The sequence below is a fragment of the Pomacea canaliculata genome, linkage group LG2 (genome assembly GCF_003073045.1).
Source record: "Pomacea canaliculata isolate SZHN2017 linkage group LG2, ASM307304v1, whole genome shotgun sequence".
NCBI classification, from domain to species: Eukaryota; Metazoa; Mollusca; class Gastropoda; order Architaenioglossa; family Ampullariidae; genus Pomacea; species Pomacea canaliculata.
Genome location: NC_037591.1, coordinates 12217891 through 12245267, shown reverse-complemented (window position 1 = coordinate 12245267; position 27377 = coordinate 12217891). Strand labels below are relative to the sequence as shown.

Genomic DNA, 27377 nt, shown 5'->3' with positions numbered 1-27377 from the left:
CTTTAAGAAAACTGCTTATTTACAAAAGCTCTCGGCTAGAGGCTACCATGCTTTGTTGTTGGGCGACATCATCGATACCTTATGACAGAGGTGTTCACTTTAATTCTCCTAAGTGCGGGTGTCAAAGCACAGGCATCCTGGATTTGGAGGTCATGCAGTAAAATTTTGAATGAAAGTATCAATAAAACGTTAGCGAGTGAGAGAATACTGACAGGACAGAGGGTCGGGCTACAGACAGTAACACAGAATTTCAATGTTGCTGCTGACTGCATCGTTATTACAGTCGTCGTCGTTCCCTTTAAGAGAAAGAAAAGGCCATACAGCAACATGAAATTGAGAAATGCCTCTTCCTTCTTCCACACCTTCCTTAACTAGCTCTTTCACGTTAGTCGGATGATAACGGCAGGCAAAACGGACGTAGGTCACACTATTCACATTTTTGAAAATTGCATTCGCACTTATCTACCTTGAACAATTCGTTAGACTGGTCGTGGCCCATGTCCCGTCAGTGAATACTGGAAAATACCTTGTACGTCACAATAATGTTAATTTGTTTATTTTGATTTGTTTTGTTTTGTTTTTTGGAAAAGGAGTTCATGTACTTTGACGTGGTATTTAAAAAAATTAGTTTAATATGTCATAGCCTCTTAGATACTTTTTGCTTCCAGTAGTGTCACGAGACGTCCACTAAACACTCGTTGGCACACCTCTCTCACTGACATGTGATCTCCCGGATGTCTCAGGTTGCCGTCACACAGTAACACGAGGCTCCCGCTGGGCTGACAGGACCGTTTGAACCCGCCAGATGATGACGTTGCGCGCTGAGGGTCACTGAGGGTGATATCCCCTGACGATTGAAAATCTTTTTAAAAAAAACTTGCAACCAACTCAAAAAGAAGCTCATTTAAAGAAAACACACACACACACACACACACACACTTTTTCTTATAAGGAACAGTGTTTTTTTTTTTGTTTTTGTTAAGTGTTTGGGTGAATGTGTAAAGCACCCCAAAAGCGAACCCTCTTTTTGACGGGAAAGCAAAGTGGTGGAGAAGGCATCTGTTAAAAGCCCTTGCTCCTAAATGTGACAAGTGACGGCTAAGGGTATGTAGTGACGAAAACGATAATATGTTGTTAAGTGACTTCACCCGTCCTACCCATCTACCCCCCCACGTATTCTCAACCCCACCCACCCCAAGTACTACTGCATACATTGAGGGGGAAAAAAATTATAGTGAAACAAGGGGGGGCTCGGTATCTTTGTCATGAAAGGCCTCAGACCTCGGGACACAAGAAGATTCCCTTGGTGGGACTTACAGTTACTTTCGGATGAGAAAACACCAACAAAAATCTGAATTTAACAAATAAATGTAGGCAGGGCTTCTGATTACGCAAAAAATTGCGTACAGTACGCATTGAAAGTTCGGAGGACCCCTTCAATTTTCGCCAATGGGGTCCCAGGGGACCCTTTCAAATTTGGGGCGAAGAACAGATACAAAATTGGGTAGGTGTAGTGTCTGACGTCGTAGAGTCGTAGACCAACCTATTGTTGTCGTCTGCTGCAAGGCGAGAGTAACTTCCCTTGCACTGAGTTTGTTTTCCCTTACCAAGAAGAGTTCCACTAAAGGCCGATATCTTCCCACCGGGGGGAAATGAAGGGTATCGTCCGTGCGAGGGAAGGTAGGAGTACACGAGGTGCGGACTGCCATCGGCCAGTCGTCTTCAATTACTACCCGGACAAAAGGCGGGGTGGACATCACAGGCACTGCCGACTAGCATGGCAATAAATCGTCTCCCTCACCCAGTACTTGCGGTAGGGTCTGAGCGCTGATGCGAAACGACTTCTATCTGAACATTCTGTCGGGGTTAGGACTGACTGTGTTCTCCACAAACAAACAAAACTAGAATTTATAAAGGAAAGAAGAATGCACAGCGCAAATGACACAAACATAAAAACAACTGAATTGTTGAATTGATCGCATAATGGTCGGGTTAGATAAGCGAAGAAAGACACAGTGGGGGCACTATGTTGCAGTCGTGAATTGTTGGCCATTTGTAAAAGTTCAAAGATTGGACTCAAACCGAGGTGTACTTTAGGTCAGTCATCAGGAGGAATGAACTGAAAGTCTTAAATATTATTATCCCCTCTTATGAGTAAAGAAAGATGTAAGGAAAGACAGTATGTTCAGATAGAAGCCGTTTCGCTTCACTTTTCTTAGATCCTACAGCAAGTACTAGTCGGCCGAGAAAGGCGTTTTATTGCTAAATATAGTTTGCAACTGAAACTCTTTTAATTCATTTGTACACCTTCGATCCCCCTTCATCTCATGATTTACGTAACATTCAGAATCCCCTGAATGTCACTGAGCTGAGGGCGCCATGTCTTGCAGAGGTTCGCTTTTCTACCTTGCGCCAGGTTTTTTTATCCCAACTGTTATACTTTTAGCAACGTGCCACCTCTCGTTGATGTTTCTTACAACTCTAGTTCTCACTAACTTATTAATTGCCAGGTTACGGTCGAGAACTTCCTTTTGAATGATGGCATCTGAGGCATTCATACTTTCATACATCCTCTCCCATCCACCACCAGGTGCAGCTTATTTAACTTATTTCAGAGAAGTCGTTGACAGCGTGGTTAAATTCATTGCCTTAGAATGGAAAGAAAGTGAGCACCCCAAGTACAGTGAGCATAAGCTCATCACAGATGCTTGCACAGACATCATGGCACAGAAATCTCGCCGCTTCTGACTCGAAATTACAGTTCTTTGTGTGCCTGAAAGGCAGTTGAACAAAGTAGTTGATTTGTTGATTTTTTTTTTTTCACATTGTAAAGGGACCCCTTAGAGTTAGCCTGGGACCCCTTAGAAATCTGAAGAAGGGGTCCCTGGGACCCCAAAGAATTTAGCCTTAGCAGAAGCCCTGTGTAGTATCGAAAAGTCTACAAAATCCACCGGCGGAGCTTCAAAAGATGGAGCATGTCAAGAACACAGACGCAAATCATTTTCCGGTTGCTGCATCTCTAGAAGCCCAGGATGCAGCACACCATCTTACCAAGAACACAAACGTCGACATGAAAAATACAGTCTTTAAAATCTAGTAATCATTCAGCTTAAACCTACTTTACTGCTAATCAAATATTCCTCAATTGATAATGAAAGACTGGCCAATCAACAGAGGAGGCGAAAAGAACTTAAAGCTCTGAAAAGAGAAAAAAAAAACTATGCAAATGTTGCAAAAATAATGTCAATACTCCGTGTTCCTGAATAAATACTGTCGGCATTTGGCACACATCAAGACAAACGCATGCAAAACTTTTAGTGAATCCTAATAACAATGGCAAAAAGGTCGAATTAAATGGATAAAGTTAATGATATGATTATTACTTTCAACATAGCCCGCAACATCCAAACTTACAACGCACATGTATGCACGCCACTGAAATGATTACTACCCCGTGTAAAGCATTGTTGTAATCTCTCTGTGCGCAAATGAATACATAAGGGAGGCAAGTACTGGAACCTTTAGAAGTTCTTCAACTATAGATTACTTCCCTTCAAAGGCTGAACAAGATCACCAATCAGGCATTTTGTTATGCTGTGTTTAAGCGCCATCTTAAATTCGTTTACCGGATACTCAATTCAACCTGGATTTGTACTCAGCTGAATACAAGAAGAAAACAGTAAGTAGTATTTAAATTCAAATGTATATTGTAATAAACTATGTGTTTGTTTGGTACTTTATGTTTGTTTATATCGAGTAAATAATTTTTTTGATAATTTATAACGGTTGACCTACTTTCCAATGTGTGAATTCTCTGTCGCATACAGTTACAATCTTTCATTTGACTTTACTACCAGTAAGCAAAACTAATATTTCTTAAAATTTACTCCACGTAGATGTTTTAAAAATGCTCTTTAAAACCGAGTATCACCGGTAATTGTCAACACTGAAGTTTACTAGATAAACAAATTTTAAAATACCATTCGAAATTTTATTTTAACTTCGCCAGCTGGTAGCAGCGTGCACTTTCTCCCTATGTAGCCAATGAGCTAGCTAATAGACAATAAGGAGAATGACATGAGCAAATATTGACCTTTTCGTAATGAGGTGCGCGAAAAGATATGCGCAGACGTAAGTATGGACCGCTACTTCCTGTTCAAGTATTTCGAAGATGGTTGAAACGCAAACGTCAAACACCTCTTTAGATTACTGTCGAAATTTGCAGCGTGTTGCTAATATTTCGTTCGGAAATATCGAGGCATTTAGTTCCAGAGGCTCGGCAAAACGCGACCATGACAGTGGATACATCTATTTTGCCGAGAAATATTTATTCAACGTGCTGGGTAAGTAGAAAAGCCAGGTTGTGAATGTGCGATTGTGATCGCAGCTTATTGTCTGAATCTGCGATTGACTATATTAGTCTTATACAATATAATTGCAAAAAATAAGTATATTCTTATATAAATATATTATAACATATACTGAGGTAGATCTTGATGAGAGAGCAAAACAATTTTAAGTAGTGGAGGTGAAAACTTGCATTGTTTACATTTTCGGTAACTGCATCTATCCAGGTATTTACGTGCTTTCTTTTGTTTTTATATGAGGTATATTATTGTTTGTATCTGATCCTGTGATGCTTTTCTGTTTTACTATGCACATTTATTACATTAAAAAAAAAATAGTTGCACCGAATCCATACGACGATGGTTGCCGAACAACATCTCGGTGCTACAGATCGTACACGAAATCAGGAATTCCCCACACACTTGAAGTTAGTGACGGATTACATTTTCTTCTCACCAAAATAAGCTAAAATTATTGTTGAAAAGGCATAGTGAAAATATAAAGTTAATAGAGGGGGGAGAGAGTATAATCATTCTTTTCCCAGTGCAGAATTTTTTTGTTATGTAGTCGTGCAATGAAGTTACATTTATAATAATGATAATCATGAATATTTAGTACACACATACCTCCTACTGATAGAGGAACTCATGAAATTTGCAAAGTATCTACACGCAAAAAAGAGACATTCAACATTTATTTATTCCTGAAAGGGCATGCAAAAGATAAATTTCTTTATTTGCATATTCCACAAGAAATGGTTTTAGAGCAGATTGTTCCATTTGGAGTAGAATGAGCAGTAAATATCAAGTGGATACCACTGTGCTTTCAAGACAAATTATTCTTGTTCATCAAGTAATAAATAACATCTTTTAAAATTTAATGTTGTCATGATTATTACAACATTGTAGTCCACAGCATTATTTCCATTTGCCTTAAGCAAGAAGCAGACTTCCATGGTATTAACAAAATATGGAAAATATCGAAGGGGAAGGGCTCATCAACAGAAACTGCACGATAACTTTGTCATAAATATAAATGAATCAGAGGCATTTCCTGAATCAGATTGTCATGTCAGGAGAAATTCCTTCTTTATCAGAAGAAAAGAAGGACCTTTTCAACTCACTCAAAGTTTGTTTTCCAAATTGTCATGTATTATTTATTATTAGATACACTTTATTTTAAAAGTGGAAAGTACATTCAACATGTGTACAGTCATCTTTATTTATCACATTTTCTTTTATATACTCATAGATACAGTTTATGATGAAACCCTTTTGAGGGAAAGTTTTGGCAACAAACCAAATACCCTTTTGCCCTAGAGCACAGTTTTGGCTGTCCTTTTTATGTGACTCATGGATTTAAAAAGTTGCATGTTGATATTAAACAATAATTTTGTAGGATCATCATTAGCATTTATATGGGTAAGGGTGGTGTCATAAACAATGGAGAATGTGTGCCTGCTTTAAAAGATTTTTTTTCTTTTTAATTACTATTGTATATTCTCTTTTAAAGTGGTAGGTATAGCCCAAGATCCACATGTGCATTTATTCTTTATGGAGTTCAATTTTTTTTTGCAGATCACTCAGAAAGAATCTTTTCAGATAGAAAGGGACACAAGGCTGCGCAGCCAAATATTTTTAATGTGTTATAATTTGGAAATCTGGTATAAAACTCTATTTTTCCATCATCTTGTGAAAAACGTTCTAACCCAAAGTTTTCGATTTTTCTGCTGCTCTCCATTTGCAAATGATGTTCTAATTGTTGTATCCTCTCTTGAAGAACTTTTTTACTTTATTCTCTTCTTTTGCCAAGGAGAGCTGCTCTTCAACAGAAGGGTTGTCTGCTGTTACAGACTCTGCAGCTGCTGTTGCCGGCTCTGTCTCTGCCGTTGCAGGCTCTGTTGTGGGCTTAGCATCCCCATTTTTGCTGATAAGAAAAACATTTTACCACATGAAATGGCTGATTTGGCACAGCTCACTTAACATTGACAGGGATTAACCCCTTTTGCTATTTGAGGGTTTGATGTGACAAAAAGAGGTTAACTGAAAATATGTTTTGACACCTGTCGATAGTCAAAGTGTCTAAATAATAATGACACAATTGATGTTCTTGTTCTTTGTTTATGTTATTAAATATTTTTAGCAATGAAAAAATTAATTTGATAATAAAAGTCACTTTGCATTTATCTTTGTATTTCTATATGTGATTTGAACAATGATCTCCACGCACTACACATCTGATCCTATTATGCATACATCTTGAAAATACACATTCTGATGTAGTGTAACGAGAATAGGTAATAATGAATGGACTGAAAAGACAACAAAATTCTGACAATTGTGGCAAAGTTGTATGCTAAAATAAAAAAAAAAGACCCAGAAGGAAAAGCAATTAACAAAGATCTCACAAAGTAAATTAGTAAAATGACACAAATGTGGTGATGCCTGGCCCTAAATGCTCTAAAATGATGCATCACATGAACAGCTTGTGAGAGGAAAGTCAAAGCTGAAAGTTCTCAACTAATTTTATTTCTAACTGAACAGGATCAGAATGTGCTTAAAAGAACCATTACTTCTATCTAAAGTTATGTTTGACCAACTATAATTTGTTGACATTTCTTATGCTCAACACAATATCCTCTATAAAGAAAAAATTATTACTTAATCATACTCTGTTTTTATTGAGATCATCCACTAATACAATGCAACTAAAGTGAGTTTACCTCTGATTGGTGTTGATATTTGCTAGTGACAGGGGATGGCTAACTGCCAGCTGCTTTCTCTCTTTCCCAAGCTGAAAGTTGTTTAATGTAAACAAGCTTGGTACAGCATCTGGCTTTAGTCTCCTTTGCTTTCCTTTTAAGGGTAAAAGGCGAAAATCTTCTGGCACAAAGTGCCTGCTACACACCTTTGTCCACCTTCCTATCTGAGAAAAAAATTAATGAATTGTTATTTTCATAAACATTTACCAAAACACATGTAAGTGCATTGCACTTATGATTTTGCCTTTCTTATAGCAATATGCAGAAGTTTACTTTAACTTAATACAAATAATATTGGTAATATATGTTCACCTTTCTCAGCATTTCAATATAACAGTACTTTAATAATATGTACTCCCTTAGAAAATGTATGTTGGTATGCGCGATAACGTTTTCGGTAATACAAAATAGCTATGCCCATATGCAGTAAGTTAAGATTACGAAAACAACAATTATTCTAAAATGAGAACTTTAAATCTTTAGACTGGCTAACGATGGTTAAAATGGAATGAAGAAAAGTGATACAGCGAGTGAAGAAAACGATTAATAGTGATTAGAATTTGATCACGCTTACCCGAAAGAGGGGTCCTTCGTCTCTTCAAATTCTTACAAGCCAAAGCTTCTTCATTTGCTCATCCTTTGAAATTTCATGGAAGGACAATGTTGGACATTTATAGGCCTTAACTGTACATTGAGGTACACAGCAAATTCGATTATCATTTTTATTTGTAAGAGCTCTCATGCTTGAAGAATGCTACGAGTATAAACAGCAGACAGCAAAACCGGAAGTAGCCTCACATACTTGCTGGGTGAAGGTCGTAACGTTCTGGGTGAAGGTCGTATGCATGCATAATTCTCCGAAATAGCGGATAGACTTAGGGTGAATTGTAAGGATCCCCATTTAAAACAGAACGACACTGCATGACGCGAGAGAGTAAAGGGCATTATTAACTAAACAAATATGAATGAACCAGGTTTGGAAAGTGTTACTTTTTCCTGCAGGAAAACAAGAAATGCACACTAATTGTATTTGGGATATTAATAAATACACCAGATCTTCTTGCCTTGATCATTTTTGTCCCCACAAAATCTGTCCACCAGTCCACGATATGCCAGTGGTAAATCTTCTGTTCGTGAGTGAAATCCAAGATGTTTGGACATGCGAAAGTGTAAAATCTGCAGCTAAGAAGAAAATATGTCAAAAATATAACTATAGGGACCATTAATATAACAAAGTTGGTTTAGGAGTGAAAACAATCCTGAAAAGAATCAGGCAGAGGAAAGAAATCAGAAAGCACAGTTCACATCAAAATCGACCAAAAATCACTAACAGCAGCAGAAAGGAGAAGGACAAAAAAAAGGAGAGCCTAAGCTCTTAGGAGAAGAAACCTAACTCACATCAAGATACGAATGATTTTTATATACAACTCACATTCTGCTCTCACATTTTACTTTATACATCGACTTGACACAGAGTTTCTAATAATAAAACGGAAGACTTGAGTTATATAGAAACAAGTGTATGTTATGGTTGGCTGTAGAAATGGCAGGAGTCATTTAGAGCTAAAGCAATAAACCATGCTTCATTTTCTATCATCATCACTATTGATAGTCTTCTTGCAAAATATTTACTCTATACTATTTATTACTAATTACTCAATAATGAAAGAAAATATTTTCAAACGACTGGCAGATTTCCTTCCTTGAGTCATGGTAACCTCGGCTCTCCAATTACTGACCTGAAACTAAAATCTTTCAGCAGTGAAACATATTACAATTTAATTAAAAAACAAAATAGAGTACTATATATGCATGCACCTCTTCAAAGATTAAACAATCGAGAACTTATTTTTTTGAAAATGGAACAAATATAAACTATTAATATGAAATGTCTAGGTTGTCGAAATATGAAAAGCTATGTTGCAGTAAAACAGATTTAGTCAAAATAATACATTTATTAATAACAAAGATATATTAAGAATAAACACTCAGACTGCACAGCAATATTGGAAAAAAAGAGAAAAATAATCAGTCAACGACGAAATCTTTTAACCTGTTTAATTTTATATGCACATAACAAATATGCTTAGTAGTAAACGCATGTACCCGTATAAAACCTGCTGTTTAATGCTTTGTTCAGAAACATTCCACATATTTATAAACATATTTAATCCATCGATGTGTGTGCACACGTTTAAATCATAGACATCAGATGCAAATAAGCAAAGCAAATGTCTACATAAACTCTATAAACATGTATAATTGCTCAATATAAATTAAAAATACTCATGCACTTATATACACTCTTAATTATAATCATAATAGCACGTAGAACGTCTGTGTAGGACTTCAGTAGCATCCTTCAGCTCGACATAGAGGTTGGTAGCACTACATAGCGGGTCCTACTCACACAGGGTATTTCACTTGAAACAAAAGGTCAGGCTGTGATGTTGGAAGCCATCCGGTCATCTGGCTCTCTTGAGAGGCAGCTTGGTATTTCTGGAGTTCTCTAGACTAGTAATAACAAACCATAGTCACTTATGGTCCAGGTATCATCAGATAGGGAGCTAATGCCATTGTTAGCTGTGTTGTCACAAACACGCACGCACTTTGATCAAAGAAATAGTTCCGGAGAGAATCTGGCTGATTCCAGTAGTCTGTAAACAATAATTATAATAACAATGAAAAAAAGAGATTGAACAAATTGAATTACTAACCATGATAGACATGTGGTGAGTAGTCATTCTACAGAGGTTTTAACACGTTATTTACACTGTCACTGTGTCAAAGATGAATTTATTTGAAGTTGCTTTCCTCTTGTCACCGTTTGATTGGCATAATAATCTAAGACAATAAAATATATATGACAATCTATACAAACCGTTATTTTAGCTAAATTATTTATAAAATGAAATCTCACCTGTATGTAAGTGCAGTGTCTCTCTGATTAGCAAAAATTCGGGCAGTGCCTTCAGGACCACCGACACTCGCTAATAATCTCGTGATCTCTCGACCAATGGTGGTTGCCTCAAGCGTTGATACGTTTTAGGTGCACAACTCATTTGAATAGGCTGATTAGCCTTTTCTCTAGATTACAAGATAACTATCTTACTTGACGACCTAAAGCTATCACATGTCCAGATAGAGATTTGTTCGTCACTTAGATGACATGATTATGCACAAACATATGTTATTTATAAATGTATCAAAAGCAAAAATGTTTACACATCTAATTACCAAAGCAATCATATACAGAAGAAGGATATTGTAAAAGTTCCGATATATATATAATATGAATACTGAAATCCAGCACAATCACAAAAAATGAAACAGTAATTTTTTTGACTCTGCAGTCATTACTGGACCAGTTGTTATCGCATTTCAGCTTTGACACTATTATTTGCTGTTTCATCAAAGACACAAATACCATGTTATGAACAACATGAATCGCTCGGCATGATGGAAAGGATTTGTCTGCGTGATGATTTACTGACAAAGTCCTCCTCCCTACATTTGTCTACTTAAGAAGTAAACGTGGACTAACTTTCAACAACACAGCAACAGACATTTGGAGAGCTTTTTAAATGAATGAGCATAACTTCCTGTACACCATACAACAACTGCTTCTATACTATCAATATTGTTTCCCCAAATGTCTCACAGATCAAGAGAGTGCAATACTTGCCAGTCAATGAGGAAGTCGATACGTATGTTGCGTTGAACCCAGTAGCATAATAGTTATTGTTGGATGTGAAGATGAGGCTCAGCTCATTGCTGGTGGACGTGATAGGTTGGGGCGATGTATACCCACAGTATCTGATACGTTGTGAATATTCTTTATATAATCTATTTCCTTATACTTTTTAAAATACAAAGAACATTAACTAACAACAAGGCGATGAAAAGGACTAGAGTAACAAGGTAAATGATTATTAAATGAAGGAACAGACGTGGAGATGAGCATTTAAAACAGAAGGAAATTACGCAGAAGAAAAGTACGTGATGTGAGAGAGTAAAGTATATAATTAACCAAAAATTATGAAGAAATATTTCACGACGTATGACACATTATACATAACCGCCAAGTTACAACATTTTGCAAACATTCAAAATCATCCATATTTGTGCCAATAGATGTTTCCATTTGCTTTGGTTCCAGCGGCACATTTTACACCGTCTCCATCATGGAGCTTGGCGACAGAGAGCATGGTTGTTGTTGATCTGGGCCTCAACAAATACACTTGGAATCGCTCATTTCTACTCCAAGTAAACCACAGCCGGTGTGCCAGCTTGGTCATAAACATGTAGCAATGTCTAATATGTAATGTGCTCACGTCATTTCTTTTTTCTTCTTTGGTTATATTACTTACAATGCCAGCTTATAGTGGCCCATATTCTCAGCACTGACCATCGAGTTTGGCCGGTGTAGCTTACATTTGTTCTTTATGTAACACATCTGAAAGAAGACTTACCTCCCGATCCAAGCTGATCCTGTCGGAAGACTGTCGTAGATGTCCAGGGAAGGTTCATACCACCACAAGCACTCTTGTCCGTTGTCTGGCTGCAGGAAGTCACTCAAGAAAAATGACGTGAAGGTCAAAATGATTTTGTGTCCAGGTTCTACTCGTATGGTAGTGTTACATCGAAGGGATTGAGGAAATGTCCCTGGGTAGTTAGGACTTGTGATGAAACCTTTTTCTCCGACAAGTAGACTTTCACCGCACCCTATAACACATTTTTTTAAAAAATCAAAATGCATCTACCCATATTTCTCAACTGGGAACGAACTAACATCATTTCTTTGTCTACTAGCTCACTAACCCTTTCTCAATCTCCTCATCCCTAGTCCTTCATTGCACATATCTTACCTTCAATTGGATATTCTACTAAGTATTTCCGTAGAAGACATTACGACCTACTTTTTCATCTCGCCACCCGAAATCATTTTCAGTAGCTCTGCCATAACTAATTTCTTTAGGGTTATCTAACTCACAAATCTCCAAACTAGTCTAAATAAAAAAAAAATTGATGATTTTTTTTTTATCCATGACATGAATTAGTTTTGTTTGACTTGTCTCCAAATTTTAAATGCAAAATGTACAGTTCAATTCACGATATGAACATGACCGGAAGTGCTCTCCGTGCAATAAACAAATAAATATCACTTTACCAGCCATTGTCGACACAAACGAAATGTTGAAGCCACCCTTTGTTATATTGCCGTCTGTGACAAAGTGTAGGGTGGTTGGAAAATAGGTGGTCAAGCTTTCCGTTGCTCCTTTTCCACAGAACTTCTTAGCCTCTGGAGGTACGAAGTATCCCGGGTTATAGGCTGGAACTTGCAGGATCTAGAATGACAATCCGTAGTTTTGCAATCATCATCATCATCATCATCATCACCATCATCATTAGTAGCAGTAGCAGTGCCAAATACTGCAATGGTATTCTATGCAAAAGATATCTCCATTCTTTCCTATTCCTAAAGCAGTAGTTTTTATTGTTTTATTGCCAGATTTCTATGACCGAAAGTCACTACATCAATCAGGCCATGCTTGTATCTTTTAGCTGAGCAGTCTAACAAAATGTCGTCTATAGCATTTTAACTTCCTGTGCCACACCAATTTTTCTCTTTATCCAGTCTCATCATGTTTCTCATCAATTCTCATCAATCCTATGCTTATCACACATTTGTACTGCTAACTCTAACACGTCCAAAGCCTGTATTAGTGATGTGACAGATTGAAAGACACAGAATAAACAAACTTAACGGTGATAAAACGGACACCATGTTTTACGTAATGGTCAGTTTGGTTAATCGCAAAAATCGCTGATTGGTGCACACCTGTGATTGAAATCCCTCACCTGCCCAGCAATTACTCATTGACTCACCTAGACATGGTGAGACCCGTTTACTTGTGTGGTCCTAGAATCCGCTTATGAAGCCCAGTGAGGCTGATCTCCTCCTTACCTGTACTAGACTTTAAACCGGTGCTGCAGGTGAGGAGCTGAAAGTTTTGATGAGAGGAAAAATGGATGAACTAAAAGCCTAAAAGGAAACTAGCATGATAAGGGTTTGAACTGTTGTCGAAAAGGACGTCTACGAGCTGTCGAGCTGTCAACCCACAGTGCTAATGAATTATCCATGAACTACCCTGTACTTTGCCCCACGTCTCACCTCCAAATAATCGTATATGCAGGATTCGTTGGAATCAGGCTCTTGTAGATCAAAGGTTTCGAAAGTGAAGATATAAGAGAAGCCAGGTCGGTAAGTATTTGTCCCTACAAAATACGAACAGCTCAGATTGTCCAGGTAGGTGGCGGGGAACCGTAGCGACTGTATCCAGCCGCTGGAAGTCTCCAGTGGCAAGTCACATGCTAGAATAAAAGAGGTGTCCAGAAATATTATGGTAAAAACTGATATCATAGTAACAATGCTGAAGATATAACATAAGTTAATTTGATAAAAGTTAACATTTCACTAGCGCAGTTGTGCATTGTGGTAAACTTTCCCCAAGTCTATTAGTCCTACGCATTCTGAAGATATGTTCCCCTCATAAGTTTCTAAGCAAAGATATAAAACGCATTATAATTTATACTTCAACCATGGCTATGTTTGTGTCAAACAAGTTCCAACATTTCAAAAGTAAATAGATGATGTTTTAACTAAAAATGTATATAGATTTACGAGAGCAATTAAAGTTAAAAAGCATTTTTAAAGTTTTTAAATGTATGTTTATTTTGCTCTTCGTTTCCTGTCTTAATCCTCATGGAGTTGCTAATAAGTATTGAGTACAATTATATTAATTTTAAATACCTTTCTGCAACAGCTGCTTATTTCACACAGTCGTCTTTATTATTGTTAGCCAATTTATGCATCAAAACACTATATTACCAACCTTTGGTTGTATAAAATATAAAGAAATGTGTTAATGTATTTTTTAAAATAAATAACAGGTCTAATAAACAGCAATGGAGCATTAATCCTACCGAACGCTACACGCTGAACTCGTATAATCCATTAGCAAAAACGTCTTGAGAAGAAGTTGAAGTATATTTAGGTTTGTTCTATTAGGCAGAACCAGCATACAACAGTTAATTAACTATCGGATTGACTTAAAACTCCTTTTCGAAGTAGAATTCAAGGGAGCGTTTCATAGAAAATGTGTAAACGAACATCATACTCTCTAAACGCTTACGATATTTGACCGAAGCTGAATTTAATCTACAATTCAAAGACAGCTATTTGCTGTTGTGTAAATATACCGTGGACATTATGAATATACAATAAATTCAAATTATTTGTCTGAAATAGATGAGACATATATAAAAAATTGTTGCAGCATTCAATCAGATTATGAAACATTTAACAAATAAATATGTTTACAAGGTTAAAGACTATTCCTAGTATCGCCTATCTCCTGATGATAGGATTTAGTTCATTTACTAGATAATATTGTATAAGTACAATCCAAACATTCCCTATTTATGTACAATTGCTCAAACATCTTATACAGCTTCATTAAGTCTATTTAAACTATTTAAGTGAATCATACCTCTTCTCCACGATGCATTAAACCCTCGTCCATTATTCTCCCAGTCAGAGACAAACCTCATCGTCAAGTTGTTGCTCGCAGAATATATCACAAGTCCATTGATGCTTCCACATAATCGGTAGACCTTCCCTGTGGGGTATGCACCTGTGATCTAAACATACAGCACATTTCTCCATATTAAAATAGTTTCAATGCCCTTACAAAAGATATGTAAATATACAAACATAGATGTAAAAGAAACCTAGCATAGACAAAAGCATAACAAACTTTATTAAGAGACCATAGTGCTCAGCATCAAAGAAAAGAAACAAGACCTTGATGTCAAGGCGTGACACTTGTTTTGAAGCTGTTTTGATTGAACTCCCTGGTTCTCAGTTTTCAGCACCAAGGATAGAGGCATCAGTAAACAGAGAAGTCTATAAATGATGGCACAAGACACTTATTATCTGGGTTTCAGTCCATGTCACTGATATTCTCAGACCATTGCAAAATGTCGCTAAATCAGAAAAACTTAAATCGGCTTTGAAATGGAGAACAGCGAAAAGGTTCAGGAAAAAAGATAGATAATAGAGAATTTAGTTTTACCTAGGTGGGTGATATGGAAAGGGAGAAAGTTCCATTGTTTTTCTGGAAAATAACCAAAAATCTTGAGACCATATGATGTTGGTATGATGACAGGAATAATTAGGACGAAGAGTGTATTTGGCTGGCTGGGAAGTGGGATACGAGAAGTTCAGATGTATACTATATAGGTATTTAAGCCTTTGTAAGAACAATGGTCGCCACCCTCAAAAGTACCCCTTCTTTTCTGGTTGTTTGGTTTTTCCAGTTCGGTCATGTGTCTAAAACCGTCCTTCCGGGTACCTTGAAGGGGAGGGGGGTCTATTTGAAGAATTGGACCAGTCGTTCTATATCGATATTGCTCACCACTGCTCAAGACATGTCATTGTAGCGAGATTTGCTAGCAGCTGAACTATCTAGCTGTTCCCCAGCGACTTCCAGTGGCTGCTTACCGTAAATGTGGTTCACTGTATCAAGAGCACTGCATGCGAATAACAAAGCCCATCTTTTCTCTTCAACTACCTTCACCCTTCATGATAAATCGGGTTCCGAGGAATTTTAAGGATCATGCGATCCAAAATACGTTCTTACCAGTAAAGAATCTCCATGACACCCGTAATAAGAGGGCCTAATGTCAAGGTCATGTATGTCCATCCTAATGTTGAACAAATCTTCCACTGTGATCCTCCACTCGCACTCTCGCAGGTTGTCGTAGTTAGCCGGGTAGTTTGGAGACGACACAACACCCTGGTCACCAGAAATGTCCCCGCCACAGTCTCTCAGAACTGGAAAACATATTTAGTTAATTTGAACATTTATTTTGAACTTACAGAGAAGGATGGAATTAGTTTTATTAGTGTAATCGATGACATTTTCAATTTATTGTTATTTCTGTCGTCTCTACTTCTGTCGTCTATGCGATAAACAGAAAGCGGACGAGAGATAAAAACAAGAATATAAAAATATATAAATAAAACAAAAAAATCAGCAAAGAAAAACAGAAAGAAAAGGAAATAACCAAACAAAGGAGTAAACATAATTTTAAGCCATCGTAGCTGTCTACAGAAATAAACATTTTTGTACTTTGAGTAATTTAATGAGCATCTTTTTTAGTAAAGTTTTAAAATATGGATATATTTATCCTCTTCTTGATGTTCCTTCACACTTACATAATCAATATAATATTTTTGTATTTCACAAGATAATTTATATCTTCTTTTTTGTTCTTTAAAATGTGACTTTAAAAGGAACACAACTTTTTTTTACTTACATTGTTTTTTGTAAGGTAACTATGTGAAAACCACTAGCAAATCCTCTTTGAACGAAAACTTACATGCAGATTCATTGAAAGACTTGTAACGAGCTGTAAAATAAGCCTGAGTGAAGCCAAACTCTTCGTCAAGCGTCAGCACAACCACAAGACGCCGGGTGGTAGATGTTACCGGGTTATAACCGGGTAGTTCATAAGCACTGCACGCTCTGCAGTTTCAAATAGTGGAAACATTTATTTGCTTTTGTCAAGTACAAACGCTAAATTCACACACCCACACGCGCAAAAAGTTATTTACTTCTTATTAAAATCTATTACAGCTGTTTTAATTATTTCCTTTATTACTAGATGATTTACTCAAACCGTTATAGAAACCCCTCCGACATAATCACGTGTTTACTTTGCACAAATTTTTAATATAAATATAAGTATTTTAATTTATCACAAACTCGTACCGCAAAAGTAAACTGTTGTTTGTTTGTGATCCATCGTAAATCTCCACATAACTGCGGGCCGAGTCGTTACATCCGGGTATTTCACGTTGTATGTTTAATTCTGTAATGAGTAGCTGAATGACTTCATCCTCTTCAGCTTCAATAGTCCAGACGCAGATTCCGTTCCTGTGGTATCTGTTGTAGTAATGAGATGAATATGCGCTAAGATCGATGTCTCCAGCGCTGGCATTTGTCACTGAACCACACGTGGCTGTAGAAAGCAAGAAATAAAAGATGGATAGATATCCCAGAAGACAAGCATAAATGCTCACTATTACCTTTTATTTAAATTTGTAACTTTTCTGAGATAAAAGCAGCGCTAAAAGTAGCTATAAAATGATGCAAAGAACATTAGTTTCCATATTTAAATTGGGCTTCTTTTTCCTCCTCCATACCACTGCAAACGAAAATGTGTCTGTCTTGAATTGTCTACAACTGCAGCTTGTATATTTCGTAAGAATGTAAAAAAATCTTTGTAGATAACTAATAATTTTATTATTAATTTACTATTAGTTCACACAAAAATAGAAGTAGTTGCATAGATATAACAGGACCATTTAACATAATTCCACTATGGCGTCTAGCAAACAATGCATTCCTTTCTTTAAAAAAAATTACAAATTTCCTGAATAATTTCTATTTCATATACATAAAATGCGAAACCAAAATTGTATACATATCTGGTATAAAGCAGTTGATTTCTGCAGTATCCTGTCTGGAATACTTACAGTTCTCTGTAGCCAAGAACGTCATTGAGAGAAAAAAGTCAGATGTGTAGTTGGCGATGTATTCGATGAGTATGCTGTTGGATGCCTCATCGACGGCAATCATGTTGTATGTGGATTTACTTCAATCAGACAACACGTTGAACTGAATAATTATTATAAAAATTAATTTCTGAATGAAGTTTTAGAAGATTAGTTTAAAATAATTATTCATTTTGAGTAAATTTGAAAAAATGTTCAGGGATTTTGTCAATATATATATCTAGTCCCTCAAAATCTGCACAGTGATAACGAAATAAATTTACGTCTTCTCATGCATCTGGCCAGCCAAATGTTTCATGTAAATAATTCAATGTATCTATGTTTTAATGCTAAAATGCTTCAGAATCATTAGAGACCTTTAAGGTTTGTGTCACTATCGGAGTGTGCCCTTAAATGAAAACTACTTATTCTATTCAGTCATTGTTAGTGTTGTCATTTCGCAACTACTTTCCCTTTCTTTACCAATTACTGAGGCTACAAGAGAATACTCTCTAATTCCAGCAAAGCTTTCATCTTATTATTTAATTAAACATGTGTTTGTAGTTTTAGAATAAAACCTATTAATGAGCTCTTCTTGCAGAAAACAGAAGCGCTGATAGCAACTCACATTGTGATCAAAGAACTTTCGTTTTTGATTGGTCCTCTGTACATTTTAACATTTCGATTTATCGGCTCGTAGTCTCTGTACCAAAAGTAACCTATCATCGTGATGGCCAGTCCCTGGTCTGCAGTTACCTCCCATTCACATCTTCCTTGCATTGGGTAATTATGTCCAAAGCTCAAGGAATATGAACTATTTTCTTGGAGTCGTATGTTTGGATTTCCACATTCTACAAACAACAGAGCAGATAATAATAATTATTAGAAAAATAATGTACACTTACATAGCGTTATATTCCAGCCATATGTTTAAATTTATGCCGCTTTAAAAAGAATAATAATAATAAAATAATAGTAATGTTAATTAAAAAACTGCAAATGCTACTATTCACACCATTGTTGCAATCATAGAACAGATCACATAGGTGAGAACCACTTTTGTTTAGCTGCTCATAGGTTTACTGAATGATTCTTTGAAAACTCTAATGAGTTTAGAAGGGAGGCAGCACAACTCATCGTCATCCTTCGTGTTTTCAGATCCATCTGTTTCCCTTTCGGTCCAGTGCTTTACGAATCGTCAACTCACTGCTGATATTAGGGAAAACAAATTTCTATTTCTTTAGTTCATCTCCATAGCCCGAAAAGGTTAATGCAGGGATGTAGCAGCTTTTCAAGGATTGGCTAGTAATTAGATTTCTACAAAACAAAACAAAACAAAACAAAACAAAACAAAACAAAACAAAACAAAACAAAAGAAAAGTACTTCAATTGCTACTCAGAAGACTTTTGTGCATAACTCAATACATCATAAGAATCTATTTTATAACTAAGAAAAATTATTTTACACTGCACCAACTGTGTGCACACAGAAACCCCTTTGGCATTAGAAGTTAGCACAATGACAAAGAAGTGTGTATCAAGTACTAGGTGCGACAGAACAACTAAAAGAATGATAAATACCACATCTCTTTATACTTCTAGCAAGGCGAATGTACATCAGTCTTGTCAGGGTTCGAACAGATTCTTCTTCTTGTTCATATTCGTCCCCAGTAGAGCATAGCGCCTCTCCTGTGGGTTCCAGCTCAGACCTTGTCCTGTTAAATTGTCGGCTGGCTTTCGCAAGGTGTGACCAATCCAGCCCCACTTCCGCTTCTTGATGTCTTGGCAGGCAGGCTTTTGGTTGGCTCTCTCCCACAGGTCTGTATTGGAGATCTGCCGTTTGATAGACTTTTCGATAATATTTCGTAGAGTAGCGATTTGGTCTGTGCATGATTTTCTCTGCCGAAAGCCTGCCTGTTCTTGCCTCAGTCTTTTGTCTAGAGCAGTGATGCCCAACCTTTTTCGGCCTGCGGGCCATACACATTTCCGACATGCGTGTCACGGGCCGCTTCACCGCAAAAATACCACCAAAAAAAAAAAAAAATAGAGCAGATACCATTTTTATTAGAAACAAGCTGTACTTACCATTAATTATGTAGTAATTAGTGGATATTTTAAGTTGTTTACCCAAAACCAACTTCTGAATGTCCGGCTGCATAGTAGAGACACCAAGTCGGAGCACTGAATCGAAATGTTCGTCCATCGAAAAAAAGTTTGAGAGACGCCCCTACGTAGGGATAAATACTTCTTCTTCCTTTTTTTTTCGTTTTTTAGGTCTTTTTTTATTACTAACATGCCGATTTTCTGCACTGTGGACAGAAGTTTCGCGGGCCGGATATGGTCCCCGGGCCGTAGGTTGGGCATCCCTGGTCTAGAGCATTCTTTAGTCTCTCCAGGATGATTCTGGTCAGCACCTTGCTAGGAATGGATAACAGCGTAATCCCTCGCCAATTGCTGCACTGTGTCAGGTCGCCTTTTTTGGGTAACTTTACTGGGTAGCCAAGCTTCCAGTATGCTGGAACTTACTTATGTTCCAAAAATTTCTGCAGTAGGAGATGTGGCATCTCTGCTGCGACTGTTGGGTCTGCCTTGAGTGCTTCTGCAGGAATGCCATCTGGGCCAGAATTCAAGGACTTGATGACTTTGATGATTTCTGCCTTGGTTGGTGGGTTGCTGTTTACTCGTGAGTTGGTATTTACTCGAACAGATTAGAAGAACAATCGTCATACAATTGTTTGTCCACATTATAAGTGAAATACTTTGCTGGTTTAGAGCCTCAATAGCTGAGACAGATTTCTCTTAAAAATTGACTTTTCCTGTAGATGTATAATAAATCAGTCTTCTTCAGTTGTACACTATTCACAGCTGTTCACATAGCTGTCTGAAAGTAACACTCCCATAGCTGTCTGTTGACTGATGCACGCTCACTCAGCTGTCTGTTCAGTTACTCCTAGAAATGGCGCTCGTGTAGCTCTCATATAAACAGTTCTGTCTAGCTGCTTGAAAAGGAGCGAACACCTGTCAACAGGTCACTGACGTTCATGTATGTACATCATTTAAATAGCTTTGACATAGCAACCAGCTTAAGGCCTATTCCCACGCTGCAATGTTCTTGTACAAAAACTTGCATACAAGGCAGCTTAGCGCCATCGTCCTATTCCCACGTAGCTAGGCAACGCAAGTGTCTCGCGAGCTGACGTCATCCGCGCAGCGCATTATGGGTAGTCAACAATATAGCAGACGATATCTACGACGAGATCTTTTTGGAAGCAACTGCGGCTACAATAGTGATAGTGCATAATGTAGCACAGAGAGAGAGAGAAGAAGAAAGAAAAAAGGATGTGAAGGAGATAGTGGATAACGCGAAGGAGTCGCTTAGGTCCATAGTCATGTCTTCTAAAGGAAATATCTTCGGACGATTCACGAGAGTGTAGACGATTCTTGCGAATGTCTTCTTTCACTTTTAATGAACTGCTTCATTTAATGGAGCCCGCATTTCGGTTAATGTAATCTATGTGCAGTGTCAAACAGACACGAATAATTCTCCCAGAGAGAAATCATGAAAACACAGCTCTCCTTCGAACACATGGCCATTATTTATAATGTGCCTACTGTGTTCAAGCATTCCGATTGGAATGTAGGTCGGCCTAGCGAGAAATTAGAAACACGCGCTATATCTCGAAACCCAGCCGGAGTACATCTAAGCTTTCTGACCCACCGACAAGGCCTCTCTGTGTGCCGTGTGCACAACTCACTAAGGCCTTGCAGGGCTGCCAACCCCGCTAAGTGCGGAACATTGCAGCGTGACACTAGGGCTTTAGTGACACTAACTTACATGGCTCCCTGCACACTAAGCTCTGTAAGCTAAATCTCACTAAGCTCTGTACACTAAAGCTCACTAAGCTCTGTACACTAAAGCACACTAAGCTCTGTACACTAAATCTCACTAAGCTCTGTACACTAAATCTCACTAAGCTCTGTACACTAAAGCTAACTTACCGAGCACCATGCTGACATTAGCTTGAAACCCAAAGCCGGCGGACGCGTTCAAGTCGGAATAAAAATGAACGCGGCGGACACCTGTCAGGTCAGGAGGCTTCGAATTCTGACAAAACCTTTGGGATGGTGAATTAGAGTAGACCTGAAAGGGAAACTTTGAAAGGCATAACTGGACAACTGCATATAAAACTGGTCCAGTTTGACAATTCAGCAGAAAGAAATATTGTCAAACTGTTTCAGGTATGATTTTACTTGATGTAGAGTATTCTTTGTTATGCACATTCTCTTCCGTACAAAAGAAAAACCAGTTCGCTTAAAACAGAATAGAAAACTGACAAAGATTTAAAAAAAAAAGCTACAAGGAGAGACTACAAACAACACACCTGTACACACACATTTATACATACACGCACGTATACACCAGCTCACTAAAGCTTCTAACGGTTTTGATGGTAACTGCTCTCCTTTTTGTCATCTCTTGTCTTCTTTCTTACTGTTATTATTTTGATGTTGTGTTCATGCTCGTGTGCAGCATTTTCTTGTTTGTTTTACTTTGTATTTCTGTTGTCACAATCTCTCTGTATAATTGTTTGTCAATAAGTTTGTTTTGTGTTGAAACGTCATTATTTGTTTGAATCTGTAAGTTACAGTTTTTTTTCTAAAGCCCGTTTGAGAAAAGAGCTATATAAATGTTCTTTAATAATAATTATTATAACAACAATAACAACAATAACAACAACAGCAACAACAACAACAATAAATAATCTAAAGAACGTCAAGCACAACCAGGAACAGTAACGAGCGGTAGAATTTGTCTCAGTCTTTTAACCACAATAAACCTTTTTTTTTTTTTGAAAGAATATAAGCAATCATGTAAATCTATTTTTACTGCAAATCTCGTGATACAGGTTAGTGTACTGAAAGTTTATAAAGTGAAAAAAGAAGCAACTAGCTAAAAATTATTTCCAAATCACTCCCTATGATGACCAGGGCCTATCAGTGGGGTGCAGTTGTCCAGGGGAGACATACCACGATGTAATCCCTGTTGCATGATGTGTTCGGGAGGTTAAAGTAGGTGAAGCTGATTCTCCAGCTGCTCAATGTATTCGGAAGAGAAAAGGAGTACAAGCAATTTTGGTTCCCGTAGTATTCATGTGGAAATCCTGGCGACGTGATGGTTCCATTATAGTCCCATGGGATTACTGTGTCGCACCCTAAGTACAGTTAATATAAAAACAAATCATTTATTAGTGTGGATCACACGCGGGGTTTCTGGCACTTAGTTTCACATCCTATATAATTCTAAAAGCACAACAGAAAACATCTCTTTTTGGAAACTTTAACTTTTGGGTAAATTAGTGATGGTATGAAAATTATTTCATACAAAATTGAGAAAACATGATTTATCAAATATCATTTAATACAGAAAAATAACTTGAAAATAAAATGTATCATTGTATATTGACATACAGTGGAACCTCGGTTAGCGAACGCCTCGGATAGCGAATATTTCGGATAACGAACAAAAATTTCGTTAAAAGTTTGTCTCGGATAGCGAACAAAATTTCGGATAACGAACAGCCACGTGAACCACACGTGACCGACCAGCAGGGATGGGCAAGCTACTTTTAATTTGTAGCCGGCTACGCTACAGCTACTTTTTTTCAAAACGTAGCCAGCTACACTTCAGCTACAATTTTCCAAAACGTAGCCAGCTACTTTGGGCTACTTTTAAAATGTAGCCAGCTTCTTTTAGCTTCTTTTGGCTACTTTGAAAAGCGTGATGTTATAACAAGTTAGCTGTAGTCAGCTGGCTGTAGCAACATACACAAACATCAAACATACACACAAAACACTATTACTTGCTAACACAAGAACTGGTTTTTATATACATTGACCTTTATTCTGATCTGAGACCACCAAAAAACTCCATATTAACAACAAAATGCAAAGGTATAAAACAACTTTTGACTTAGTGCTGATAATTTGTGAATACTGTTAAAACAAATCTACATGCTTTCAGTCCTCCATGGAATTGAACTTGACAGAACTTTGGCCTCGAAGTTGCTGTCTGTCACCTAGTGCGCAGCTTTGTCATGATAAGTCCTGCCAGACTGAACTATCTCTCAACCGCAGCACTGCTTGGCAAGAACGGTGTTGGTGCGCAGAGAGAGTTGTTTGACCGTGGGCTATTTGTCCACTTCATTGACATTCTGCGACAATCCAGACATCAGGAAGGTAGTTGTCTCAGGGGTGCCGGTAACTTCTTCATAAATGATGAAGTCTGCCTGTTCAGCTGAGCACTTGGTTGGGGATTGGACTGGCGTGTCCATCAATGCTGCTCTGCAGTCAAGAGGGATCTGCATTTCTCACGCAGGGTTTGGTCCCCAGTCCACATCAACTTGCACCTGAAACAATAATATGCACAATAATTAATGCTTTGTTTAATTTCGTTAAATTTTTTCTTATTGTTGTTTTTTAATTAATTTTATAAAATGTACTGGTTTTATGTACTTATTTTGATTTGTAGGCAAGTGTCAAAAGACCAGTGACAGTGAATATTATGTTTTGTTTTTTTAATCAACAGCCCCCCTCCCCCCACCTCCGTCAAAAGTTTATTTTTTAATTTATTTACGGATATTTGTATAGGGCTTATCTCGTGTAATCTGAGCTCTAACGCTTCACATTCTTCTCATTCTCAAAAGAACAGTGACAGAGAGTAGCTTATAAATGAAAAAAATACACTGAAATAACGAAAACTCTCCCTCACCTTGGGTTCGACACAGTTGCAAGCAGGGTGTCTTGGTCCTTATAGGCATCAGCAAATCTGGTCTCCAACCCATTCAGCAGTAGCTAGGGGACCACGGATTTCTAGCTTGGACTTCTGGGCTCCGGTGCATAGGCGGTCTTAACTCGAGTTAAGACCGCAGTTAAGCCAAGCACGCTGTCTTAACCTAAGACGCCTGCTAAGCGCGGTGCATGGGCGATCTCAACTCGCTAAGCAAGCGGTCTCAGTCTTAAAATTTGAGACTGGTCCCCCCCAGGCTTAACTCCTTGCTTAGCCGCGACACGCTGCTTACGCATGACCGTACGGCGGCTGTCGTAGTAACAGTGGCGCTTGATGGTGTTGTTTACTGAGTTGCCCTGCGTATACCATTGACAAGATACAGATTTGTCACTACTTCAGCGATCCATCAAATCCATTTGAAATGTATGACGTCGATTTGTTTCATTGTTTTCGATTTCGTCGAGCGAACATAACAGTGGAAAATGATTTCGACCATCATTTTCAACGAAAAGGCTCTACTCCGCCTTTGTTGCAGGTAAGACTATAGTCACCACAACTATATAAATATATAATTAATAACAGTGTAATTGACAGCATTACGTTAAAAATATTTAATAATGTTAGAAGGACATCAAAATATAGTTACACAATAAAACAATGGCGTAGAACTTAAGACGGTGTTGACAGTGGGTGATGTTTGTTGTTATTATTGCTGCTCTCAGGTAAACATGAGACCACAAAACTTATATATATTTGGAAAGGAAAAAACTTGAATTTTGCAATAAAAGTAATGAAAATTTTCTACTTTCACTCTGGTGACAGCAATAATCCAAAAAAAATTCAGTTTGCTATACTTGGGTGATATGAGCAGACGCACAATTCTGGCCCATCCACTGTGCTTTAAGTGTTGTTTTAGAGTATGTAAACATTATTTAAAAAATTGATGGCATTGTATTTAAGTAAAACAACACAGAATAAAGTAGCAGAGCACCCAGAATCTCTTATATAGTTTGATTTAATACATGTTTATCAATTTGACAGGCAGTTCATTGCAGTATGTCTCAAGTTGTAAACATATGGCTCAAGAGATAGATAATCATAATAGGTTAATGTTCACATCGTCCTTTTTAACTAAAAATGAACAGTTTTGTTTAGATGTGAATACTAAAATATATAAATCATTGAGGTCAATAATATTTCCTATGTCTTTTGCAGGTGATGGTGGCATCACAATTTTATGCTACAAGCACAATGCAAGTTGTAGTGGCATTGACATGGGATGAATATGGGAGACAGTGGCTACCCGCTGAGGGACTGGCTTAGTTTCCCTTTTTTTTAAATGCAGACAAGGAAAAGAACTCTTCCCCTTTAATATCATATGCTTCAGAATATATTGTGTGACTTCAGATACATCCCTGCCAAAGCAGCAAAAATCATCATGTGTTCCATTGTGCTGTCATAATTTCTAACTGAATGGTCACATTATTTATTATTCAATTTGACTTTGGCTGAATAGCAACATCCACCCCAATCAGTTGGTGAACACTTTCAGCAGCTGGCATTACCAATTCATTTTCCATCTGTTTTTCTGTCTAGTATTTGTTACCTCAGCCTGTGCCAGATTTATTTTGATTTTCATGAATTGCAATTCTTTTTTAACAAGATTCAAGTTCACTGTCCAGGAGCTACAAAGTTTTTTGTTCTCTTATCTTTGTTGTGCATTCTTTTGTATCATCAGGTATTTTGCTTTCTTCGGGTGACCCAGTTGACGGATGGAATTCTGGCTGCTTGGTACATCACCTTGTGTGTTTTATCTGACAGTCAAAAAGATTTTTTCAGAAATGTGCAGCTGTCTAGGCCTAAGCCCTCTTTGATGGCTTTGAATATTGCTGTGTGGCTCTCTGTGTGGTCTTGATGCTGCACGAAAGAAATGTTTCTTAGAACAATTGATTCATGACACTTCTACTTGGGAGCACTGAGTACTTACCATCGCATTAGGTTATGTAAAGGTATTGCTTGAATTACTCTTCTGTGTAAGGTTTCTATATAAATAGATTATTGTGTTGCTTGTTATTCTTTGTGATGCCAAGTAACTAGTAAAAAGCAGTTATGTTGATATTTACTACATGCTGCTAGTAGGATTGTGAAGGACATGTTTCTCTCTTTAGAGTTAATATTTAGCACTTTTCACTGGACTCAGGTGTAGCCATTTCAGAACTTCATAACATCTTATTTGCAACTGTTTAAGAATGTAGACACTGCAAATCTGTGTCATTCAGAAGCTGAGTGTCTACTGGAATCTAAACTGTAGAACACTGGTACTGTAACATGTATTAGACTTGTAGTTAAAACTTGTTAAATGTCCAAACTGACTGTAAAGACAAACCTGCTGTGTACATCTCCCAAATTATGTCATAGTCTGTGTTTGGCACTTGAATTAAACAATTTATAATTTTAAGCCAGCTGTGGAAAATTATATGTAGCTGCCCTCTCTAAAGTACAAAAACCTTGGTGGCTTTTCCTTAATATTTCATGTTTTGTTCAAAAATACCATCAGGAATATCTGTGATATAAAGTACATTTTTAAAATTTCCCATTTGAAAACATCATCATCTGAAATGTTCAATTCATTGTTGTTTGTTATGCATGAAAATAATAAATCTGCATATACTTCTAACAAAAGCATTTCCATTGTTGAATTAGAAGATTGAACTGGAGTGTTCTATATTGCACCTCCTATATATGTCAATATTATTATTTTATTACTCTCCCCTATCATGAAAGACTTCTGGAGGAACCAGCGTAAATGATTCACCACCTGTAACAAAAACTAAATCAGAAATGTATCTAGTTGTTTT

General features: G+C 37.3%; 1 protein-coding gene and 1 long non-coding RNA gene across 4 annotated transcripts in view; both read right to left on the bottom strand.

Moving 5' to 3' along the window:
- Positions 1 to 6018: 6018 nt before the first annotated feature.
- LOC112557076 lies at positions 6019 to 7965 on the bottom strand. Its single transcript, XR_003097884.1, has 3 exons — positions 7683 to 7965; positions 7070 to 7272; positions 6019 to 6273 (listed from the first exon to the last, which is right to left on the bottom strand). It is a non-coding gene; the product is annotated as an uncharacterized LOC112557076 (long non-coding RNA).
- Positions 7966 to 10140: 2175 nt separating this feature from the next.
- Positions 10141 to 27377, bottom strand: part of LOC112557064 (cubilin-like) — a 49872-nt gene continuing 32635 nt past the window's right edge. For all 3 annotated transcript variants that reach the window (XM_025226690.1, XM_025226689.1, XM_025226691.1), the window contains 3 exons: positions 12279 to 12456; positions 11581 to 11833; positions 10141 to 10924 (listed from right to left, as the gene is read on the bottom strand). In XM_025226690.1, the coding sequence (XP_025082475.1) occupies positions 10735 to 10924; positions 11581 to 11833; positions 12279 to 12456 (621 nt within the window). In that variant the 3' untranslated portion in view covers positions 10141 to 10734. The remainder of the gene's footprint in view (positions 10925 to 11580; positions 11834 to 12278; positions 12457 to 27377) is intronic.